Source organism: Morone saxatilis, unplaced genomic scaffold (genome assembly GCF_004916995.1).
Source record: "Morone saxatilis isolate NCDOM2014 unplaced genomic scaffold, NCSU_SB_2.0 Contig19, whole genome shotgun sequence".
Taxonomy (NCBI): Eukaryota; Metazoa; Chordata; class Actinopteri; family Moronidae; genus Morone; species Morone saxatilis.
The window spans coordinates 12,738,010-12,763,420 of record NW_023339751.1 but is presented as its reverse complement, the minus strand read 5'-3'; the positions used below and the strand labels follow the sequence as shown (position 1 = coordinate 12,763,420).

The 25,411-nt window shown below is 39.2% G+C and overlaps 1 protein-coding gene across 1 annotated transcript in view; it reads right to left on the bottom strand.

Moving 5' to 3' along the window:
• Positions 1 to 25,411, bottom strand: part of pcdh15a (protocadherin-related 15a) — a 139,712-nt gene that overhangs the window by 11,394 nt on the left and 102,907 nt on the right. The window contains exons 24-31 of the mRNA XM_035663542.1: positions 24,532 to 24,672; positions 20,077 to 20,204; positions 12,668 to 12,883; positions 10,708 to 10,796; positions 9,362 to 9,538; positions 6,680 to 6,898; positions 5,304 to 5,312; positions 3,276 to 3,395 (exon numbers count right to left, since the gene is read on the bottom strand). Of these exons, the coding sequence (XP_035519435.1) occupies positions 3,276 to 3,395; positions 5,304 to 5,312; positions 6,680 to 6,898; positions 9,362 to 9,538; positions 10,708 to 10,796; positions 12,668 to 12,883; positions 20,077 to 20,204; positions 24,532 to 24,672 (1,099 nt within the window). The remainder of the gene's footprint in view (positions 1 to 3,275; positions 3,396 to 5,303; positions 5,313 to 6,679; positions 6,899 to 9,361; positions 9,539 to 10,707; positions 10,797 to 12,667; positions 12,884 to 20,076; positions 20,205 to 24,531; positions 24,673 to 25,411) is intronic.

The window sequence follows — 25,411 nt, the reverse complement described above, 5'->3', positions numbered from 1 at the left end:
GGTTGGCAACAGACCTCTCTATGTCGGCTAGATTCTGGATGCTTTTCAGGATCCCTTTAAGCTCCTTCCTCTGCCCGTCAGTTTGTGATGGGTCAGGAGGAGGGGGGCGTTTCCGTTCTGAAACTGGTCGAAGCGAGGACACAGGTGGCAAAGAGCTTGGAACAAATTGGATGACTGGGCGCAGCTGATCACTGATGGCAGGTGAGGGAGGGGGAGGAAGAGGTGGTGGAGGTGGTGGAGCAAGTTGTTTAATGAAAGGAGGAGGAAGAGGAGGGGGTTGAGGGATATACTGAGGTTTATTAGGGTATGCGGGTGAAGGTGGAGAAGAAGGTGCGCTAGAGGGAGGAGATGTGGGTGGGGAAGGTGGAGGCGGCCGATGTGGAGGAGGAGGCGGTGGATCTTCAGGTGGGTCTGGTATGATCTCCACAGTGATCTGACAAGGCTGAACTGTCATGTAGCTGGAGATGCTCGAGCTGAACTTCCTGAGGACAGGTGGAGTTGGTCTCTGGCTAGCCAGAGGCCATGACTCTTCTCCCTTGGTAATGACAATGCTGGGAGGCACATCCCTGCCCACAGACGTGGGGCTGTAGGAGTAATCCATGATGGAGAGCAGGTTTTCTGTGGTCAGCTCCAGCATTTCATCGCCATCTCTATCCCTGACCAGAATGGAAGAGAGGGAGCCTTGGGAGCCTCTGTTGTGCCTGAGGGTTTGCTCCTGGAGGGCTTGCTGCTCAAACTGCCTGGCCTGCTCACGGACTGACAACTTGGTCTCTGTGCTGCCAGTCAGTTTAAGCGTTGCCGAACTCTGTGGCCTTCGCATGCCTCTCATGTCTGATTCGAGTATCTGCAGCTCCCAATCGTCCGGGTCCATAAGAGCTTGTCTCCTTGGCACCTCGTAACCATGCAACCCTCCATGAATGCGAGCAGGCATTGACCAGATGCACCCTGATCCTGCTGACTGGGAAGGAGAAAAGTAGAACTGCCTTTCAGACGGACTCTCCCCCCGCGCAAAGACATCAGGACTGCTTAGGGGGCTGTTGTCATCATAGACAGGGTTGTGAGTAGTGAGAGGGTTGCAGTCAGAGAGGAAGGTCACGTTGCTCTCTGACTTGGGCAAGTTGACATGCAATGCTCCGTTGCCGCGGGCTGCAATGGCACGACAGGCAAAGGTGCTAAGAATCCTCTGGTGGTCGGCCTCCTCAATGACAGACTTTTTAGCCCTGCCCCAGTAAGAGGTGGAGGTGAAGAAGAAAAAAGACTTGAAACAGGTAAAGATTGATGAAGAATGAGCGAAGCAGGGAAAAGGGATGAGGCAAAAGCAACAGCGCTATCATTTGTTCCCTGCATCTTAACTGATTATGACTAAGTATTGTGACTGTTACTCAGATTATTGATTTAAATAGCTTGATGTATGGTTCAGTTTTCAACTGTGTTTTGAATGTCTGCACAGGCTGCACCAATGGATGCATTATGTTTTTATGCCATCAAATATTGACATAATAATATTATGATGCCCACAGAGACACTGGGCTTTGGTCCAAAGACACAGAATAATACAAATAACTAATATCAAACCATATTGGAGGAATTAGTCATGTTCAGTCACAACACGAAGAGATGCGAAGGTAAGATCGACTGAATACAAAAGGAGACGATTATCTAATGGGAAGGGTTAGGGACAGTGGATGTAGTGATATCTACTGAAGTGCAGTTCCTCTAAACAAAGGGTTTCACTAAACCTAAAAAAATTACAAAACTTTCCAACTGCTACCATTCCACCAAGGTTAAAATGCATTTACACACAAGGGTATTAATGATAAAAGAAAAGAAACACACTTTTTAAATAAATGTTATGTATACTAAAAACACAACTATATATAATATATGCCTATGCTCAGCAAATGCCATAAGCAAGAGGGTAAACACAGGTGCTGCTCCTGTACTATATTTACAAATAATATTGATCCTATTCATAGACCTGATATATTTTGAGTTTACTTACTGCAGTCTGAATCCAGAGAGACAGGGGAATATAAATGATGGAGAAGATAGAAACACAGACAGATGGTAAGATGACTAAAGCAGCAATGTCAGAGGTGTGGATGAAGTGTAAGCTCAAGGGTGCGTCAACTTTTTTGGATTTATTTGCTGTGTGCATCTGAGGGTATGCAACACTGTTGGCAAAAACACAAAGCACACATAAACTCACTCACACACACACACACACACACACACACACACACTATACCTTTCCAATCAAAAAAACGTTATGCTTTGCACATGAAGTTTCAGAGTGTTTTAATGGGGTTGTTTATAAGACCAACTCCTCTTGTTCCTATTGCATACTGGAAAACAACCCCCAAATAAATGATGCCCAGCTACAATACAATCCCCTTGAGAGCTTTTCTCCTGCTACAGATCCAAAAGCTTCTGCTTGTTGTTAAGTGTTGGTCAACAACATTACAAAGGGTCTTTACAGCATGTCATTAAATCTCTGTTTCCTTTTTTTTTTTAACAGCGATTGTGATGTAAGTAGCAGTATCGTTTGAACAACTTGTAAATCAAAATTATTAAACCCAGCGGGGCAGCAGTTTCAATTCAATCTCATTTAATCTGCACGCATTAACATTTCATTACACGTTCAGTGTAGTATTTAACATGAAAGGTGAAAACGGATTGTGCTGATGGCAAAACACTGTTGACATAAAGGCAAGCTCAGGAAGCGTTCAATATAGGTATTAATGAAAGGAAGGTTTAAAGTAATTAATGACAAAATCAATTATAAAGCACAGGCCAGGTTCTGTATTTGTTTCTATTTCCAGTAAGCTATGCAGTATGTTATGAACTTAAACACACTCTTACCTTGACAAGGGTCTTGCAAAAATGCATACGAAGTCAATTATGAAACACATACATAAGCTAAAGTCTAATCACCAGCTGCGCTGCGGCATATAGTGCAGTTTGCAGAAATCTATAGTGGATCATGGTTAGGAAGCCAAAGAGCAGCGAGATTCATTGATGCAGCTACTAATCTGTCTAAAGCAGCACTGGTCATTATACAAAAGAGGGGTAATATGATTTTTAATAATAGCCAACTGTTGACGTTGTAAAAAGCAGGAAAATATGAAGGCAGTAGGATTAACATTCAACCTGAAAGCATTCCCTCTGAGTTTGGACCTGAAATATAAAGACAGGAACCCGAAGAGCAAAATAGCTTTTTATCATGGGAACAGGTGGGATGCGAGATAGATAATAAAGGGTCAGGGTTTACTCACATGCTGCTGTCGCCCAGTTCTTCATAGAGGTTAGCAGTGGGAGCACCCGCTGGAGGTGCTTTCCCTCCTGGTGGTAAAGCCATCTGAATCCTGGCAGTTTTGGCACACTCTGCCTGTCGCCTGTGAAAAATTTTAACATTTACAGTTACCAAGATATGTGTTTCTAGTCCACTCATACACAAACATAAAGAAAAATCAACCCAAAATACCATTTGTTTCTTTCACATTTAATGTAGTTAAGAATAAACTCCTCCTTTCTAGAACAGTGCAGTTAAAAAGTGAGTAGAAGCCAGACACATCACTTATGTATGAAGTCTAACATGAATTAAGGATGTGTTTTCACAAAGATTTTTTGTAAAAAAAAGGGGCACATGCAGTAACTGGTGGTAAAACTAAATATACTGTTATGTTCAGTCATGTCTTAAGAGATGTTGGGGATAGGAGTAACTTGGTAAAGTGGGGTGAGGTATAGGTAGCATCTATTCATATTTCATGTTTAAACAAAGCTGCATTTTGCATGCTATTTTTTACTGTTAAGGTCAAAACAGCAGTGAGCCTTGATATATTATTCTATCACACTGGAGTCATCTTGCCATATGTCTTCTATATGCAAGTCTAATATTCACTCTTATTTTAGTCCTGGTTTGTTATCTTTTTAGCTAGTTCAACTCTCCATCATTTACTTATTTATTTTGAAAGCTGCGTAGAGCTTTAAGTGTTGATTCTTAATGGGATTCACAATACTAGCAACCCTTTCACCTTTAAGGGAGGCATTTGTTTCAGTACAAAAACTATTTTATAAACAAGCTTTACTAACGGAAACAATAGAAGAATAAAAGAAGGGAGCAGTAAAGGTATGACAACATATTCCTGTAACATTTTAAAGTCAAGTTTGAGGTTGTTAGACAATCAAAGATACTTGTAATTCTAATAGAAATTGACATTATGATACCTAACAACTGAAAAGTTATTGTAGAAGCCTTTATTTGTGTTCACCTACGGGGTTTAGAGTTACATTATGCCTGATTATACTTTTCTTAAGGCAGTAACAAGGAACGTTCAGTTTTTGTTGATTCTGGTAGGCCCCTGTGGACAAAAGCGGTAGTGTTTCCACTGCCTCGTTTCACTGATTTCAAAGGGAATCCGACCGAATCTGACCTGGTGGCAGGCACTAAGAATAACTATACAGAAATAGCCAATCTTCTTGCTGATGGTCTCGTGTGCTTATGTAGGTCATATAGAGGCATCAGTATTAAATTGAGACTGTTTCACAACCAGTTAAAAAATCCTAGTAGGTTCAACTAGGCCTACAGTAGGTAGGTAGCTAGGTAGTAGGTAACCTTTATAAAAATGTCTGAGAAAGACAGTTGAGTCTCATTCCCAGGACCCAAAGCGCTGGTATTTGACGACTTAGGAACGAGACTCAACAATCAACTATCCTTCTTGGATCTGATTGGTTGTTTTTTTTTAGCCACGGTGGATTCTTGCAAATGCCATTACGAGCTAGAGGACTCAGATTTTCTCATATATTATCTGTCTCATGTAGTACTGCCAACATATAGTGAAGGTTTCAGCAAATATGACAAAGAAGTTCTTTTTCTAAATGTTATACTGCAGTTTAATGCACACGCAGAACTGATGAGGATAGATTACAGGGTTTTAACAGAGTGATGCGGGTAATGTTAGAGTTGAGTGAGTGGATATTAGTACATAACTATGAGTCTTGTTGATTTTTGGGTTGATTTTCCTTCTGAATTGCATCAGATTTTCCACATGAAGAGAAACTGTTCTACCAAATCAAACATTCATTCTGTAACCTCCAAGATGAATCAGTGTTGCTTTATGTCATTATACTGGAGACACTTAGAAAGGGTGGCATTAGCTGGCATGTATTTTGTTCATCATCCTCACACATTCAACTCATCTTTAAATAACTAACGAATAATGCTGATGAAACAAACTACTACAAACTACTCAAGCAATGAAAGAGCAATCACTTGTAAAACATGAAGAAAAATAATTACTTACTCTTTGAACCTGGTGATGGGTTTTGATTCAGAGGAAGCAGAGAGAGGAAGAGAAAGAGATAGGGGACAAAAAAGATGAGTAATTACATAATAGGAAAGACTGTAACTGTAGACGAAGACATGTTAGATTAAATAATGACCAGTATTCATGCAATTGTTACTAAGACAACAGAATATATTTGTGTAACATACTATGTTTATCTATTTAATCACAAAACAGGAGAAACAGGAGAAAACTTTCAATATGTTTCTAATTTCTATGCAAAGTAGGAAGCACTCCAGCCTTCAGCAGTGACTGCAGGGCTACATGAAAAAGTAGCCATTGCTTTTTTCTTAAGTGAATCTTCTATGCTTCATGTCACCATTACTTATTCACAACAAAATTCAATTATTCCACATGAATAAACAGATTCATGTTTTAAATATTATATTCCAAATTTAGGCAACAGCGAATTATGTTGACTCACAGAAATGAGAAAGTGATTTCCTAAATCATTTCATTTTACCAAAGTAATGTCGCCACCAACAAAGCACCATCTGCTATGACAGTTTGTGTGTTAGGTCTAATGTCACCATCAACAGCTTTCTGCTGTGTGTTTGGTCTGTGCATTTGCGTAAGGACAACCACTCCACCCATCTGCTGTGAATAAACATTTTCCAAGCATCAACGTTTATGGAACACTTGCAGCATGCCAACGATTAGAAGAGATAAGAACCTGACTCCTGCCAACAAAGAGATCAAGTACCTCAACAATCTGAATGATGCTTTAAACAAAAAGCACCATCTTTTTTTAAACTGTACAGTGAGTGTGAATGAGAGCAAGCCAGACTGAGAAAGCACTGTTTACTGTGTGTGTGTCAGGCAGAGATGATTAAGTACTGTGAAGACACTCTGTGACGGTCACAATTGGCTGTAGATATTTGTCACAAATGAGTGTTAATTAATCTGCTTTCACAGAGCATGAGCAGGGAGATTAGCCCAGCAGAGTGCGCAGTCAGCATGTCTGATGAGAGAGAGAGAGAGAGACGAGAAGAGAGAGAGAGACACACACACAAAAAGACAGCAGGCAAGCTGTTGCTTTATCTTAAATACTTGACAAATACACTTTTCAACAATGCTGTTTGTGGTTTTGCCTGGCTCAATTCTAACAGGCCACAGGGTACAGGATGCAAACAATGGTTTACATTCCAACAATAAATATCTGATTTGCCTGTGAGGAGCAAACCCTTTAGCTAAAACTGAGAGTAACACAATATCTCCCAAGACAATGGTCTACTTAATTAGAATGTATTTCCCTCTTAATTTCTTGACAACCAGTTAAAGATGATTAATCGAATACAGAAGCCAGTGATTATTACTGAGGTGAGAGAACTCACTGTTTGTAGGTGACCATCACAATGAGAATTGCGGGGATGCAGCAGAGGATGATGATGATGGCCAGGGCCAGGAGAGCTCCCTCTGTGTAGCCCACCGCCTGGGCCGCCTTCTTTACACTGGCCACAATGTCTGGAGAGCGAATCTCGAGGATGCGACCACCCTCGCCCAGGTGTGGCTGGAACTCCTTGTTGATTTCCAGCACATTCCCATCCAGAAATCTGTTATCACATCATGAGTACAGGAAAGTTAGTTAGAAAGCACTCACAATCCACTGTATTCAACCTGCTCAGCACCAAATGGCTGACAGACAAAGATAGCTGGTGAACGCTTTGGAGCATTTAGCAGGTATAGAGCCAGATATTTTCCTCAGGAGTTGGTATAGACTAAAAAGATGGTTGTGTCTAGATGGCAAGCCTAGATTTGCAAAACTATTGCGGGAATTGTACTTGATTTGTACTTGTTTCTGCATGTGGGAGAAGTTTGCTTTCAGGGCTTTCTTACCCAGGTCTCCTGTGTTTTGACCATTGCATCCACCACAACCTCTTCCCTACATGGACTTCTTTATGATATGTCACCTGACTTCCTACAGGCTTTGTCAAACTTACCAGTTTTTTCAAAAGATTTGTCGCTCTTCAAAACAATAAATTTAGTCTTGGTTTTATTGTAGAATAAGCTAGAATACAACCATATTTTGAAGCAGATCCTGATATATCTGCCATTGCAGAGTCAAGTGCTACTGTGTTGAATCATATACAGATGTGTGAGTGTTTTGCAAATCTATGGTTACCATCTAGACATGGCCCAAAAACAGAGCAGCAACATATCAGCTTGAAAGTAAATAATTATGTCAACACTGTGTTTACTTGTTTCCACTGTCCCCAAATGGCCAAAAATCAGTTATTACAGGTTTAAGTGTCTTATCTGAGAGACAATTATTTAAAGATCAGTGGCATCTGGTAATTTAGATGATCACATTATGAATTATGTAAAAGTGACTGGGGATCTGCATACTGTTCTTAGAAATGCAAGTGATTTGTCTAAAAAAGAAAACAATTAAATACTTTCGACCAAAATGTATTGATTCATACGTCTGCAGTGTTTCAATTACAGACCTGTGGCAGAATTTGCATCAATATTGTAGTAAAATGAACATGCATACAAGCAATTCACCCACTGTTGTACCAGTGTTATTTTGTATCAAATAACTAGAGTGGCTTTCAAACATTCTGCATCACAGGCGTGTGCACACTGCCACATCCAATTACTGTCATTTTTGTTTTTCTATAGGTGAATAAATGAGTGGAGATGAAGGTTATTAAATGGCTTCTCTAGCAATCTATCCTCTTAAGAGCCCAAATGGTAGAACATGCTGTATTCAAGGTGGCATAAGGACACTCACATGCAAGAATCCACTCACTACGTGGTCTTTCTCTTTCTTTCTTTCTCTGTGATCTGACAGCAGATATATTACATGCAATTACCCCACAACATTGTCAGACATGTACTGCATGCATAAAAAGCTTTTCCCCTCGTCTAAAGGATTTTCCTGACAGTATCTGTATCTAAGGAAGCAGAATCGTATTAAAGCCTCTCTAAAATTAGCTTGGCCCTCTCAGAAGCTGCCACTTGCGATAACAGTGATGGTCACTGGTTTTAGTTAAAAAAAAGATGTTTTTATGACACAAGTGACACCCTTCCAATGGCTCCAACCTCAATCCCCCACTTAACACCACACAAAACAGTGGAAGCACTCATCTGATGGTCAAGGACACTGAGATAATGTCAATAGATTAATTCAGTATGTACACAAAGCACCCATGAATGTCATGTGTGGAGCATTTCCAAATGAATCTCATCACAGAGAGAAGGGGTGACGTTTCTTTGAGCCACACACAAAACAGAATTGGCAGTAACCATGGATAAAGAGAAATAAAGACAGAAGATGGTGTCAGCTCAGTGTAAGGAGCAGGAAAGCAAATTGGTAGAGAGTGAAGGGGACAGCTCAGATAGGGGTGTTTCCTATTGATTGGCTACTCTCATGCTCTGATGGAGTTGCCTTTTTAAAATTGGTGTCTGATCGGTTTGACAGAAGGGCTAAGAAACATAAGAAAGGTTAGGACAAGATTGTCCTCAGGTGCCAGCTAAGGCCAAGGTCTTTTTCTTCTGCTGGGATATAAGTGTCTTGTAAGCACCTTCTGTGCTGCTTTAATAGCATGCGAACATGGCCTCTTAGTGGTCAAACAGGGTTTAAGCACACAGAAATATCTCGTTTTCCCTATATAAAAAGGAATAAAATGTATTGCTGGCATATCTCCAGGATCTTGGAACAGCCTTTGAGGGACTGGTATGATGGGTTGATGGACTGATTGAAATACTCCCTGCTTCACCCTCATGTTGTCTCTCCCTCCCTTATATCTGCCTCTTTTCTATGACATATGACAGATTTGGTGCACCTGCAGGATAATCAACATCTTGAGAAAGTGAAGGCAGTGAAAAAATGGATACACTGTAGAGGAGGAAGCCAAGGGGGGGGCCTGAGAAAGAGACATTTGCTGACTCACTGTATGGACAGAGGATTAAGAGAGACTGCAGGGAAAACATGCAGCACAGCAGGGACATTAGAACATCAATTTAAACCAAATGGTGGACTGTGCTTCTTGTAATAAAATTCACCCACTCACTTGAAGAGCTCCTTGGGCGCAATGGCTCTGTTCGTGAGCGGGTCAATAGCGTACACCATCAGGTCCGACTTGCTGTAGTCTTCTAGCTCAAAGCCATCGCCATGACGACGTGGCCCGATGGACTCGACAATCACCTTGGCACCCGGGATCTGGTCCTGGACGTGGCGCTCCAGAATACTGAAAACAAAACCACAAGTAAAACTTATATAAAGAAAGCAATAAAGGCATAAATACTAAAAAGCAGTTAATGTCTAGACTTATATAAACTATAATCCAGGTTCACATTAGTTCAAACCATTTCTGGCACCTCTCTGCCAAAAGCAATATGAGAGCCACCAATCTTAAGTACTCCACTCTGGCAATGATTGTCCCATTGGGCAGCAGTTTTCTTCCCCACACTGGGCTCTTGGCAAAGCAAGGCTCCGATAATCCTTTTCAGGCAGTGAGAAATCCACACCTCAAATTACAGCCAATAAAGGAAAGCCTTGCCGTCTGCCTTTGCCAAGGTGGATAAACAGTTTGAGCACTCAGGTAAAATGGCCCCTGGATCATCACCAGCACTGTGCAAAATCGCAGACCTCTCAAATGACATCACTGCAAAGAGCTTAACATGACTAATGTGTGTGTTTTTCAGCCTAAAGAGCAGTGTCACTTGGGTGGGAGAGACACACAGCAAGCTCTTGAAAAACAACTATTAACGCCCATTTGCCTTTCAGATTGACTAATTAGGCTAAACACTGTGCCCCAAGAGCTGAAAAAATATGTTTCATGAATCTCTATCATTAATTAATTTGGACTAGGAAAAAGGACTCTAGAGGACTCAACTGACTCATTGGCTAGTCTATGATCTTAATTGATTGGACAATGGTTATTGAACAACAAGTTGGCATAACTAATATTTATTAGTCCATGTTTATTTTCAATAGTTGTTCGGAACTGCTGAATCATACATGTCGCTCAAGTCCTTCGAAAATAATTTCATTTGCAAATTAAGGTGCCACCATGAACCAAGTTCACCTCATATCACAGTGGGCAAAGCACTGGACAAAAATGCAATTCATTTTCTAGTGTAAATTATACCTGAATAATCAACAAAAGACATTTTAGAATGCAAGGAAATGTCCTGAAAATAATATGCTGCATGGATGAGAGTGGTAAAAGGGAGGTGGTGATGAGCATCTGCTGAAAGATGAATATTTTATGGCTATTTCACCTTCTTGTTACATAGTTTACTTTATAAAATGTTAACCCAAATATGTACTCCTAGCATTATGGAAACACAGGTATTGGTTTATTCTCATTTAATTTGGTTTTACTTTCAGATTTCATGTTAAACGCTGTCTTACCTAATGAGCTCCTCCCTTTTCTCCTCCACTAAGGTGGGTGGGACAGTGGACACAACAACTTGCATATCCAATGCGTTGACCACAGAAACCTGAGAGGGAGTAGGATGGAGGGAAAGAGAGAATAAAAGAACCACAAGGTAAAACAGACAGCAGAAAAAAAGTTATTCACATGCGTCCTAATGTGAGTTTGTTCGATTCATTCAAATGCTTCTTTCGGTGGACAAATGAGACTCTCTAATTGCCTGCTTGTATTGGTGCCATGCGGCAAACTTAACAGGGCCTACTTCTGATGCCGCAGTTAAGTGCATAGGCAACAGCCTCTGTGCTCCGAAGCCAAATCTCCCATGCGGCTCCTGTGAAATTAGGTTTCCCCTTGAAAATTAACGAGCACCATGGTTAAGCACTCGCTGCTCTCTCATATCCAGGCAATGTCCCAGACCCTCCTTCTGTCTCGTTAGAGGCTTGTTAGCCAGACATATTTCACTGAAACGAAAAATAAGCCTGCCCACAGTCAGGAAAGATAAGCATTGAACTGGGGGCAAAGCTGAGCCCAATCACAGCGAGTGCATGGGGAAATTATAGGGAAAAAGAAATACACACAGAGAATAGAGACACACAGACACACATTTAGACAAACATATAGACACACACACACGGACATGGACAGATGTACATAATGCGTTAGTTACATAATGAGTTAATACACATGGCTGGGAGAAAGAGTTTAACTGGATCATCAGCCAGTGGCAGAGGCCACACGTTGAGTGCCTCATACCCACTGTGCATAATTCAAAAGAGTGGAACCAAAAGTCCTAGTAGTAGTAGTACTAAGAAAAAACCTAAAGAAAAAAAACAAAAACAAAAAACACATAATCTAGGCTCATAATAAACACATTACTATGAAGGAATACAGAGCAGAGGTTTCTCCAAAGTGAATAAACGAAATTTACTCATATATATCATATTTTGATATACTGACAAAACTTGTTAAAACAGCCATTCATGTCGTTCATGTTACTTCATAAAACATCACTCGATTAAACAAATAACATGTTAAAGGGGTACTCCAGTGATTCAATATTGCACTTCCATAAAGTAGAGGGAGTGTGCAGCAGATATCCTGACTTTTACTCCGTAGTATAGGACAAGCTCTAAACCCCTGGACCAAACACTTCCTATAATGCAACTTGAACTTGTCTTTTGTTAGACCTTCTCTACCTAGTCTTTCAAACTCCACACTAACAGTCTATAATACAGACAGCATAAATAATATAAAATAATAATTCAACATGTTGGAAAAGATTAGCTTAGATTAGCATAGACAGAAGATAGAGAATTTGTGAACTTTACATTTTGTTATTTATAGACAGAGCTAGCTGTTTCCATTCTTTGTGCTGAGCTAAACTAACTGGCTGTAGGTCCATATTTATCATACAGACATGAGAGTGATTTCATCTTTTTTATTTAACTCAAGAAACCCAGAAAGTGAAGAATGCATTTCCCAAAAGGTCAAACTTTTTCTCCCACAAGTCTAATCCAAGATTATAAAACTGATGTTATTTGAGTAATTTACTGGGACTTGACAAAGCTCCTTTAGAGCCACTGAAGACAATGTTTTTACAGGCTGTGCAGCACACCCCAATAACTACTAAATTGACTTTGACGTGTAAAATTGTTGGAACGCCCCTTTAATAAGGCTCTCCTGTATCAATGAATTGTAGACAGGTGACATTGCAAACCAATTCCACACTTCAAAGCACCGTTCTCTGCAGAGATACCATGCCGTGAACACAGCATGTGACGTAGAATCAATATGCCAATGGTGTGTAGGTAACAAATAAGTCAAGGACTAACAAAGTGTGCTCACCAGTGGAAGAAACAGTTCAGTACATGTGCTGCATATATATTGATCATTACAAACATAGATACACTGTAAAAAAGCACCATACTGGATACTCACCACCACTTGGGCACTGCTGCTGAGACCTTTTCCATAGTTGTCTGTGGCAATTACTTCAAACTTGAAGTAGGACCTGCGCATGTTTCGGAACATCATGGCCGATTTGATGATACCTGTGTAGGTCTCGATGACGAAGCTGTCCTTGCCCTCTGGTGTGGGTGGGATAATCAGGCGGTATGCCATCTTACTGTAATTCCCAGTGTCCTTATCAGTGGCCTATAACACACATGTAGCGCACACAATGTGAGACAGGAAAACATCAATGTGATATACTTAAGAAAAAAGAACAAATTTTATTCAGACAACAATGTCTGGATTTTTTGGAATGAAATGGACTGAGATATCAATACAGCCCGAGCCAGCTTCCACACACTCTTGACTGTGATGGTGGCTGTTGTGGTTCCAAGCATATTGCACTTCTGGCCACTTCCCAATCAATGACATCATAGGGAAAAAATGTGTCTTTGAAAGCCGATGGGAAACACCTGCTGTGACATCAGTGAATTGGACCAGAAGAGCAATATACTTGAAAGTTTAAACAGAAAACACTGAGGATGGGGTTTTATTTCTTGTGTGATGCAGTGTTCATTTACCCCCAAATCTCCCCTGTGGAGCTTCAGTCTTGCTGTTATTTATCACACAATTATTCTGCAGCCATGTGACAAATCAAAATGATTAAATTTTCACATGACAACAGACTATCAGAGCTTCCTGGCCGTATAACTGGAGGTTAATGCTGCTTTTTTTCTTGAAGGCAGCATTTCCTTTTATGCAGCCATGATTTGTTGCCACAGTGTCGTATTATGTTGTGTAATAATGTCAAAACCACTGATGGACAACCATTATAACCTTATGTTAAACAAAAGCTGGCTAGAGTGGGAACCTAGAGTGTTTGACACATTTTTATTAACAATTCACTGATCACAACAAACTGAAACAAGCAGTGAATGAGTGGAGCTTTAAAGTGATGTCCTCCTGGCGGAGATATTTGCTCATAATTCTTTTTCCATGCAGGTGTTCTGTAAAAGTAGCTGACAAAAGGGAAAAGAGCTGCAGCTGGAGGCTCATCAGTTATCTCTATCTCAAGTGGTTTGTTTCACACTGCTGCAGCATTAACCGTTGTTACCCACGGTAAAAGGCTAGAGAAGAGCAAAGGTTTCCTGTCTTTATTTTTTTTATTGTTCAATGTTGAATAGTTTTGTTTCTTCAGAGGTGCAATCATATTTTCTGGCTACTGATATGGCAAACTTTGTTTAAAGCTTGGGTAGGTAATGCATTTAAGAAGGACTTTTTGTCATATTTGTTGAAATTATTTTTATATCCCGACCGCAATCAATAAATCAAATGCTCTGAAAAAAACCTACAGTATCTGTGGCTGTTGCATGCCTGTAATAAGCTGGCAATCATTTCATTCAAATCGAATGGGTGCTGTGCATAAGTGTTTTGTTTTATTTTTTTACCCGTCTGAGAGACCAACGATCTCCGCAATCAATTAACTAGTGGAAAATCTCCCCTCACTCTCCCCCTCCTGTACAGTCTACTGAAAATCGCTCATGCTCTGCAGAGAAACACAAAGTGAAAGAGAGACGTAAGCCTCCTCCACACGCTCCAAAATGAGAGTTGTATTTTTTGGGCAACAAAGAAAGTCATCAGAGCAGAACAGACATGCAGCCTGTATGTGTCTGTGCCTGAACGATACACCAATGGAAAAGAAAAGAGAAAAGAAAGAGTGGCGGGGCAAGGCAAGCCAGTGAGTGTGTGCAAATATCCTAATCCCCAAAACTGAAAACTGAATACCTATTTAATGAGAATATTTGGGGCAGCCCTAATTTTTTCGGTTAGATACTTTCAAAATCTGGCAGTCCAGTCTAGCTACCCCATCTTTATTTACACCGTTATGGAGCAAAATCATCATTCATTTGGAATAGAGTTTGTAATGTTAAAAAAAAGTTCCATATTCACTCTCTTTTAGCTCTGTTTTTGGGCTCTACCAACTCTTTAGGGAAATGTCTGGCTCCTTAGCTGCTAAAAGCACCACAATATTCGCTAACTGTGTCTGTCTGCTGTTTGGTGCTGAGCAGGTAGTGTACAATGGGCTTCTAGAGTTTTTTCACTGAAAACAGCTGTCTGCTACAGCCAAAAATGGCACTATAAGAGCGGTAAAAGTGAAACCAAACAGAAAAGTTGTGGGCCAGACAGCTAATCAATGAGCTGAAAGTCACTTTAAAGTTCTGTAAAGTCAAGTGCAGCTGCAGTGTCCGATGATAATTCTCTGTAGTTTCATCTCTACTAAGGATGCCTGTAACTTGGACACTACCATTTGATAGATTATTATTTTAAAAATATTTATTACAGCCGTTTTAAATAGGAAAGTCTAATTAATTAATTAAATGAACCTCTAAAATCTTAAAAAACTACGTAAAATTGAGTTTATTCCCTGAGGCACAGTTATAATTGGCCACTGAGCTCACACACAGGCATCAATTTTCAAAGTTCTTGTCGGTAGCGAGTGACACTGATAAATAGGAGCAATCTCTTTTTTTCTCTAGCTATTGGCAGAGGAGGGACATGGGGAGCAAGGTCCCAATGAAAGGGCTGCATAAATCAAGAGAGTGAGATACCCTCATTGGGTAAAGACAAATGAAATATCAAATACATGCATTAGATATGTAGGGCAAACATTTTAAAGATGTGATGGACACTGTTGTGAGGTTGCCAGCTACCACAAGACAGCGAGGGGAAAATGTATAGGTTCCAATGGTTGACATTAAAGGGGACCTATTATGCTAATTTCCAGCTCGATATTTATATATTTATATGAAATAAGCCATTTTAGCTCCTGTCTCTTTAAAGCCCCCCCTCCCTGTAAGCCTACTTTTAAACTTCCAGATGCCTGCCGAGGGGGAGCACCCAGTGCTTCATCCTCTTGCCAGTGAGATGCTGAATTTGCCAGGACTGGAAGCTCAGAGCTCCGGGAGAGTGTTGGTGTTTACACCTCCAGTAAAGGAGCTGTGGACCGCTAGGAAGCGCAAGTGCTCCGAAATCCCAGTCTGGCAAGAGTCAGCTAATAAGAAATAATAAGAAAGCTAGCTAACGGCACCTACACTTAGCAGCAGTTTGTGGTTAGCCACTTTGGCATCAAGTATACAACAATCTGTCAGAGAATCAAGGCAGAGCAGCCAAGGGCATCAGAGGAAGAAGCACAAAATATCTAACTTTCCTTCACAACTGAAAAAGCACTTTCTGCGAGGCATACAGACAACCTCCAAAAAAACTTAGAGTAGTCCAGAATAGAGCGATCAAAAAACTTCAACCGACTGAGCGAGTGCTGTGCCTGAAGCAGAACTTTTTTTGTGAAATTTTGTGTTCAGAGCAGTCTAAAACCTGAGCATCTTGCTCACATGTACCTCATTATTTGACATTATATGATAGAAAAAGCATAATAGGTCCAAAATCCTTCAGAACACAAAAAAATAAACGTGAAGCATCTCCTTGTTGTTCAGAAAGCTTTTCCTTGTGTTTAAAAGGGGCCAAACAGTCATTGAAGGAGACAGTCATTTGGCTACCCATGAATCCAATTACTTACTGATTACAAAACAGGGTCAAGTAAGTGTCACAAGGAGCTGGGTCTAATCATATAATCAAGACTTTTCCCTCTAAACAGCACACTTCTACCTTGTTAATGAAACATTTTTCAATTAACTTTTCCCCCTCTACTGAAATAAGACTTCAGCAGCAAATATGGCAAACCTATCTGGCACTGCAAAGTAAATTTGCTTACATGAAAATGTCGACCAGTTATTGCTTGTGACTATACTATTTCTGGCTAAGTGTGAAATAACAGAAGGTCAGAAGTGTCAGAATATGCCAAATGTACGATGACGATATTGCTAATGATTATCTCCAGAGAAAAGGGGTGCTCAGCTTTATTACTAATTAAGTCAAGTACAAACGCCTCACACTAGCCATACTCCAAAGAAGCTGTGGCTCCTGGGGAAATTATACATAGCACTTGACCCATAATTCAACACTTTGGTGTCTATTCCAAGTTAAAGGAAAAGCCGAAAAGGGATTCGGAAATGGTTGAGTGCTACAAGCCACTGCACAGTGTTCAATTGATAATTCAATGCCACATCTGAACCTACACAAGATGGGTTTTAACATATTTAGAGGACTAAGGCAATAGACATTGTTAAACAGCTGTTATTTTAAAATCATCTCCATCATTAATTATTCTAGAAACAAATCTCTGCATTCCTAATCTGAAAGCTACAATAACTTCCATTCCTGATACAGGTTATCAGTTTGTACGTAATTACTTTATACATACATACTCTCTCTCTCTATCTCTCACACACACAGACACACACAAAGCCACGCTGATTTTAAATTGTAGCTGGAGAAACAATGTTTAATGAAATTATGATTTACTGGTGTCTGATCAATTGTCTGTTTTTAAGTTTCACCCATTCTGTATTCTGGATGCTTGGATTTCTACAGTTTTGGTGTAAAATGTATTTTAATTTGTCTATTTGTTGTCCCTCAAACTCCAATATAATCTTGTTATGCTCAGGTGAGTTTTTGTGTGCCTCAAGCATACAAAATTTGGCTCATAAGTGTTTAATTAATTGTGAATGGTTAATTTCCAGCCTGTAATTTCCAGTGTTATCTCAAGACCCTCTAACACAACAGCTTTAAACACTAAAATTTGGCTGGAGTTTCATGCCATTTTATTAATGACAATAGAGGCCATCAGGAAACTTAATTAACCCCTTTTTTTTATCAAATGTCTGTGTCAAAAGACCTGCTAATACATTTTGGGGATGGAGCTATCCATTTGCATTACTGATTGTGGCTCTAACTCGTGGTGAAAATAAATATATAATAATTATATTAGTTCAAATTAAGGTTATACTGTTTGTCAAACTTTAACCAATGTAAACATTTCTTTCCGTTTGAAGGTGTAAGAATAAATATATGACTTATACCTTCAACCTTTGATTTTTATCTCTTGCACACTATATACATGTATCATCATCCATCATCCATCCAACCACACACATTATCATGTACTGAAAAAAGGGCTAAGAGTGTTCTACAGTGATCAAACCTCAAGGCTACATCCACACTACTATGTTTCCATAGACTTAAGTAAGAATTTAATAAATATACAACACACAAGCACTGGCCAAGCAAAGTGCATTTGTTAAAATGGTTTAATGTCTTATATTTAATTTTAGGTTTCTGCAGATGTAAATGTGTTTAGGTCGTTTTTTTACTTGGGTATCTCCTCTAAGTATTTGTTCACATGCAATCGTCTGTCTTTTAAATATATGCTAATCCCATGTTTATAGTTGTCAAATGCAGTAAAAAATGATTCACATAGCTTTACCAAGTCCTTGAGGAATGTTTCAGTGTCCTACAAGATCTTTTTTTTAAGTTATAACATAAAGATTAAGGATAAGCTCATTTCCTGCAGCAGGAAAGCAACCCAAGAGTTTTATTTGAGACCATCAATAAAGGGAATATAATCCCTGTCTGCCCCTGGTATTCCTGTCTTTTTACTTTCAGACAGCAACACATTCTTACGTATTTTATTAATAAGAAAAAGGGCATAAGATGAGTGACAGCTCACTCCTCTGTATCATATGATGATTTGGCTGATTTTCGCATTCGCATCTCCTCAAGTTGCCTGCTAGATATTACACTGCTTCTTTTCTTAAATCATGTCTTAATACCTTTGGACCATGTCCAATGTCCATTATACTGAAAATAGCTCCCACGTTTTTGGCCAGCAGTTTAATCTAAAATGGCTACAGTTCCTCCCAATGAAGTTTCCTTTCACCTCCAAAAAATTTGGAAAGGAGTTTGTAAAACCCATAATGCACTATATGTATGTTGTTGGTCTGTGCTGTGTTAGGACGAGTGACACATAGTTCATGACATCAGTCTTACCCTGCATAAAAGTCTTGAACCAAACAGTCAAATAAACCAGAGATTGCTTAACCTGCACCATTTTTCCACTCGGACAGATACTTCTTTCTAAGTTAAGTGAATGATACTAAGTGAATAAAATAAGGTTCAAGGTTCAGGTTAGCTGCCCAACACAAACTATTACATCCTATTAAAGATTAGGATTTTCACTGACATTGAAAACATAGATGATTTGGTTTATTACGATAGGCCAGTGAGTCTCAAAGCCCGAGTCTAACATTAATTATGGCACAGGCTTTGGGAGAAAAATACAGTCTGGATATCAAAAAATGAACAGCCAGCATTAGTCTGCAAACTTATTATTACAAATCAATGAACATCCAATACATGATTTATTAAGGTTATAATCACATGAAATACATCCTTTAAAAAAAGAAATTGGAAACAGACTGTTAAAAATAGTTAAAGTGAAGTGGCCAGGAAATATATGTGGAGAATGACAGCTAGGGAGAGGTATGCGGGCAGACTAACTTGATCTGTAGCAGTTATTTTGACCATTTTTTTACAATGGCATTTCAAAGACTATTTTCGATATGTAACAGGTTCTACTGGAAATCCTTCACATACTTTAGAAGATATTTTTTTATCCCTCAAAAAGATTCTGTTGCTGTTATGGTGGCTTGTTAACTTCTGCCTACAACCAGGATTAGTTCATCTCTGCTGTCTTTTCCTACCTGACTATTGCCTTAACAAACAAACATATATTTTGGAGTGCCTGCATTAGCTTTCAGCTTATCTGTTGTTTCCCCCATTTTAGACGAGCACCCAACATGTTTTATCTACGGTTGAGTATACATCAATCAAGTTACCTCCTTTATCTATTTCTTATGCACCACTTAACACTGTATTTAAATACTACATACTTCAATTACAAATTAGACACTCTATTAGAATAAACTAAACACAAAAATCTTAAACAAACAAACTTGATTTGATGAAATATTATACTTTCACACATAACTGCATGACACTGGTTCCCAAGGATTTTGTACACAGACACAAACCTAAGCTTTCAGTAACACCCACCCACGGATAAAGGAAAAATACAGAAATACAGTACAGTGTAGTACACAGAATGACAAAGGCAGAACAGGCTGATAATCAGACAGGATGTCCAGCCATGTTTCTGTGAACATACTCGGATTACACTGCTCAGTTCACTCTGATCCCACCTGCTCGTGGACAAGGGAGACAGTGGGGAGAGCGAAATTGAGGAAGAGATGTAGCGAGCGATAGGGGAGGATTTGAAACTGTGCCACAGAGAGCAGATCGAATGAATGAATTTTCCCACCATGGCTGCAGGGTAAGTGTTGAAAAAGTGTGAGCAGAATCAGGCACTTAAGTTTCAGACTGTTTCCATGTACATTAATATATAAACAAGCAAAAAACAAAGACCAGAGCTGATGTTTTCTTACCACTATCTTGAGCACAGAGCTGAAGATCTTGGTGTCCTCTGTTACGCCACCTATGTAGAGAATCCTGGAGAAGACGGGAGGGTGGTCATTCTCATCCTGCACGTCAATGAACACCTTGGCTGTGTTAGCTGCAAAAAGCAAACCAGAATGCATTCAAGTCCTGTGGAAGCCATTCACTTCACCAATACAGAGCCATACCTATAAGGATATCTATCTTCATGTGAAAGAAAAAACACACAGCATTTCTCTCCAGTCTTACTTTAAAGTACCTATTCAATCATCTGATCCAATATTTGCTGCACCCTCCCTCACAAAATAAGAATTGGGACACACAAGCCCAAAAACTTTGTATCACCATGGCCACTAGCTGTTGAATAAACACATCTCTGAAGTCATCCGAAATGGCGTTGATCAAATGTTGCATAATTTAGCCTCAAGACTGACATCAATATAATTTTTTCATGGTCATCAGCTTGTCCACAACTTCAAAAGAGAGCTTGAAATCATTTTCCAGAATATTTTGCAAGTCATCAGTGAAAAACATCACAGTATGTTCCAAATAGGATCCCTTTGGCTAGCCATCACTAGTTTTAAATAAAGTAGTACTTGTGTAGTTGTTTATCATATGAGGACAACCAATTTTGAAATCGATTTTTATTTATTTTGAAACTGAGAACTCGGATTCACCAAGCCTATGAAATCTGACTGGATATAGTTTATATTCACTGCAAACAGAAGCTTTTTTGCATGGTTTCATTTTGACCAAACTTGGACTGAGTGAGATTAAGAAAACCTCTCTTCATTTAGTAATAATTTAAAGCTGCACTGCAATAATTGAAGTGTATTTGTAACTGCATGCTGCTAGAAAGAGTCCTAACTCAACTATTTCTAATGAAACAGCGTGAGAAGCTATTCTGGTGAAGCTGGCAACTTTGAGTCAATAATGAGGAGGTTAATTTTGTTTTGATAATGGCAAATATTTTGAATCGAGAAAAAATAGGTTGTTGACTTCTCTCTCAATGCCCCTGATAAGTAGATCAGAAAAACAACTGAACCAGTTTTCATTCTGTTTACCAACCAATTAGCGATAATACTCAGACTCTGTGTGAAATATGGCTTGGTGAAAAAATAAAAATGATGAAGTCTTGTCTTCTAAGCCATTATTTTAAAGTGTGGTCTACATCGCATCATTTATTGTTTATTTCCCACATAACTTGGTGCACAACAATATCATCAATAAAAAGGCTCTGAAAGTTAACAGGCAAGCAATTTGCACATTATTGGGAATAGGAATGTGAAGGGCATCCAATAATCAAGCAGCAAGAATTTCCCTGGAGTTAGAGGAAACACTGTGAGAAAGAAACAGGGAAAGAAGAAGACATTTTGGTATTTTAAATGTAACTTTTTTGGTTTTTGCCTTTCGTTTACACTGAAAAGCCTTAGAGCTCAATTCTGATTTGTTGTACAGATCAGATTTTTTTTTGTTGTTGCTGTAAGCAGATGATAATGATGTTGAGGAGAAAAAGAGCCACAGTTTTATTATGGCATTTTGTGTGGATGCAAAGCTGAAACAAACACAGACCGGTTATGATTCAACCCCTCAAGTTTTGTTTCTAAGCGTTACCCCAAATGACTCAAGCCAGCACAGGATTGTGGTGAATGTCGAACTAGAGTGAAGTAAAAAAGTAGCATGAATTCGGATATGACTATAAAAATCAGACCTATATTTGATTTGGACGACATATGAAAGTGTCCCAAATCAGAATTCATATCAGAAAGATCAGATATTACTGAATCTGATGTTCAAACAGAAATAGAATGTGGGACACTTTTGCCTGCAGTGAGGCTTTTTAAATATTCATCCTGTCTCTTTAAAAGGAAAACACACATATATACGGACTATAAACATTTGTCTCCCTAATTTGTCAGAGTTACACCTACAGTGTGCAATGTACAGCATAAATACATACAGCGCAAAATCCTTCCAACACTGCAGTTTAGGTAAAAAATATGCAGTGTCAAGGACCATTTTTCTTCTGGCAGCATACAAAAATGTAAAGTCATGTGGCATTGTAAGCTAAGGATGCACCAGGGGAATTGGACAAACAAAAACACAGCACATCAAATTACAGGCACAAAAGCCGTAGTGTGAGACACAGAGGGAGGACTCCAGGGGATGGGGAAGAGGTCTGCAGAGTTTCTCTCTTTTTCCTCTCTTTGTAGAGAGCAGCTATATTCCAACCTCAGAGTATCAGGACATAAAATACATAAATATAGACCCCCTCCCCCTTCCTCGTCTCTCACGCTCACATACACTCATAAAGATGCATGAAAGATATGGGTCCATTAAGAGGAAGGATTGCTGCTAAGGCAGAGTAAGCTTGAGTGTGCCTAAGAGTGAATTATTATTTAGAAAAGATGTTTAATTAAATCTTACCCTGGATAATTATGTGTGTGCATGTGCATATGAATGTCAGAGTATGCACTGTGCAAATTGGACATGTGAGTACATATACAATAGTGCACTGATCCTAACTAGGCTAAGAGGAATCTATCTGACAAATCAGGCCATTGAGGTTCTGATCATTTAAACTCAATAAAGACTCATTGAAGATATTCCCTGTCATGGAAAGAAACAGCTTCTCTACACTCTGCCAAAGGAGGATGTTAGCCTGTAGATGCCAGGAAAGCTCTCTTGTTTGTGTGTGAGAGAGTCCTCTACTTTACATCCATCAGATAAGTGAAGTGTGTGTGTGTGTGTGTGTGTGTGTGTGCCTGAGCGTTGTCTACTTGTAATTGCTGTCATTAGTATGTGAGAGACAGAATGTGTGAGAGAAAAAGAGAGGCAGGTAGAGTAGGTAATTGATTATTCATTGTTAGCTCAAATGGATTGAGGTTGAGGTATGAACCCAACTTGTTGTTAACACTTCATCCATCATCTTACAGAGCTTTTGTCAGTAAACTGTCCATAAACAAGCCTAATGATATTCGAGCTGAAGCAAGGCTATCAAGTAGTGCAGTCACTACAAGATCTCAGCATGTTTCAAACAAAGTGTTTCTAGGATAGTCAAATAGTGCCTAAAAATTTATGTAACTTTTTTGTTGTCTAATTAAACAGGTATGAGGAATGTTTTTCAAGCTCTCATCAAGTACTTCCAGCACTTTTTGCGTACATAATTATTGCCTTTGAGGAGCGAAAATATGCACAATTTCCCCATTAGCGCGAGTCATTGTGCCCAGACTTGTGCTGTTCACAGACTGCAGCCAGGCCATCATCGACTGCTGTGTTGTACCATGTGGTTTGTTTCAAGCATACAGAGGCCTTAACAATCGGAACACAGAGGAGGTTGAATTAACTAAATTGTGTTTTGTCACCCACCCTCGTTTTGGAGGTGGTCTGCCTAAGTGAAAACAAATGTGCTATTTCTGATCGTTAGCCCCTTGCAAAACATTTGGACATAACGCTTTAAACCATTTATGACATTGTTGGACTGACACACTGCTTTAAAGAAAGGGATAACATTTTTAAAGTTATTTTTAATAATTACCATGACTGAAAGATGAGAGTCACATGTTCATATTATGTGTTCATAATTTAACTTTTTATAGTGCGAACAGATTCATTCAGAACTACCACCCTGCGGGTTGAACAGATTATTGTCAAATATTAACACATTTATGCATTTAAGCATTAACTAATTCAAAAAATGAATAAAAAATAATTGCTGGTGTTGCAAAACAGTTACTCAAATAATATGACATCTGATCTTAGCCTGAATGTTTAAAAATTGCCATAGTAGAGTAACTAACCCAGGCTAACAAATGATCAACAATGCAGATTTTGAAAAAGCAGCTGCTGAGTTGGACAAGAAAACCACCAAAATACAGTACATCCTTAGAGAAATTAAAATCAGCTTAATGTTGCATGGAGTGTGAAGTGAACAACCAATCACAGGTGTTGCAAACCTGCTACCAGTTATACAAATTAGTAGTGCAGTGAAAAAAGGTAATAGTGCATAAAGCACAGATATACACAAAGTATTCCTTGTTCTGATCCAAATCTGCAGCCTAACAGTGTGGGTAGCACCAACGGATTTCATATGTACGAGGTGTATAATAATACTGTCATGGAAATTTCTGTGGTGTGAGAGAGCATGTTTCTGTGAGTTCCGATTTTTCTTCAGCATGTAATAATCCACCAATACGAACACACATAAAATGAAAAATAGCTCTACATAATTGCAGTAAATGTGAAAATAAAAATGAAAAGATATTTTTATCTGACTGTGATAGAATTACTACAACTGTATTTAATCATAATCTGTCACAGTGGGGGATTATGAATAAATATAAATGCAACACCTGGAATCACATGAAACATAATTTCATCCCTGATTTCCTACAACACAACTCCAAACCTCCACATTCACCCATTTATTGGCTGCTCTTTCTTACTTTTAGAAGGCACACGTAGGTTGGACATGACAACCACCATAGAGTCTGCCTGGACCCGGAGGACGTAGGTGGTCACGTTTTCATAATCCAGAGGTTTAGCTGTGGAGATGACGCCTGTCCTGTTGTTCACCTGAAAATGACCTGGGACCAAACAAATTCAGAGCACATTGAAAATTGTGAAAAGACAAACATTAGGACACAGGGAATAGATGAAGAGTTGCATAGTTATGCCCCCCTTTTTAACTACATACTGTTCTGGTCAGAGATACAGGGCTTGGCTTTGTTTGCACTCTTGGCATATACACCTCTAGGTCAATATTTAAATGCCACTCTGCAGGTATAACAATTGAATTCATTTATACTCTTTCCTAGGATCATTTATCTTTATGGCTAATTAGTCATTAAGTGTAGATTTCAATAGTGCCTTTTTAGCACCGTTCACACATAGAATCTGTAACAGTGTTGAGTTCAGTTATCCAGATGCCAAACATGTGCAGGGTTGGGTCTAATTACTTTGAACTGAAGTCAGTTACTGAATACAAATTACATGGCAGTTTTTGTAGTTAGCAACGTAATCCATTTGATTACTTGGATTACTTCAAAATCAGACAAGAAAAGGGCGCAGCCAAATAAATTGGGTTCCACAAATATTGTTTTTTGTCTTTGTCATCTCAAAACATTTTAAATGCAAATAAAATTTATGTTTCAGTTGGTCAAATCAGACCAAAACGCCAAATGTGATTTATCTTTTTTCTATGTTGAAAGCCATTGTTGTTGTTAGCCATCCACTAGCAATCCCATGATGCCTTGGGTTGAGTTTATTGACCATTCAGAGGCTGTGTGGGCATGAGTGTAGCTGCTCTGATCTCAAACACATTGC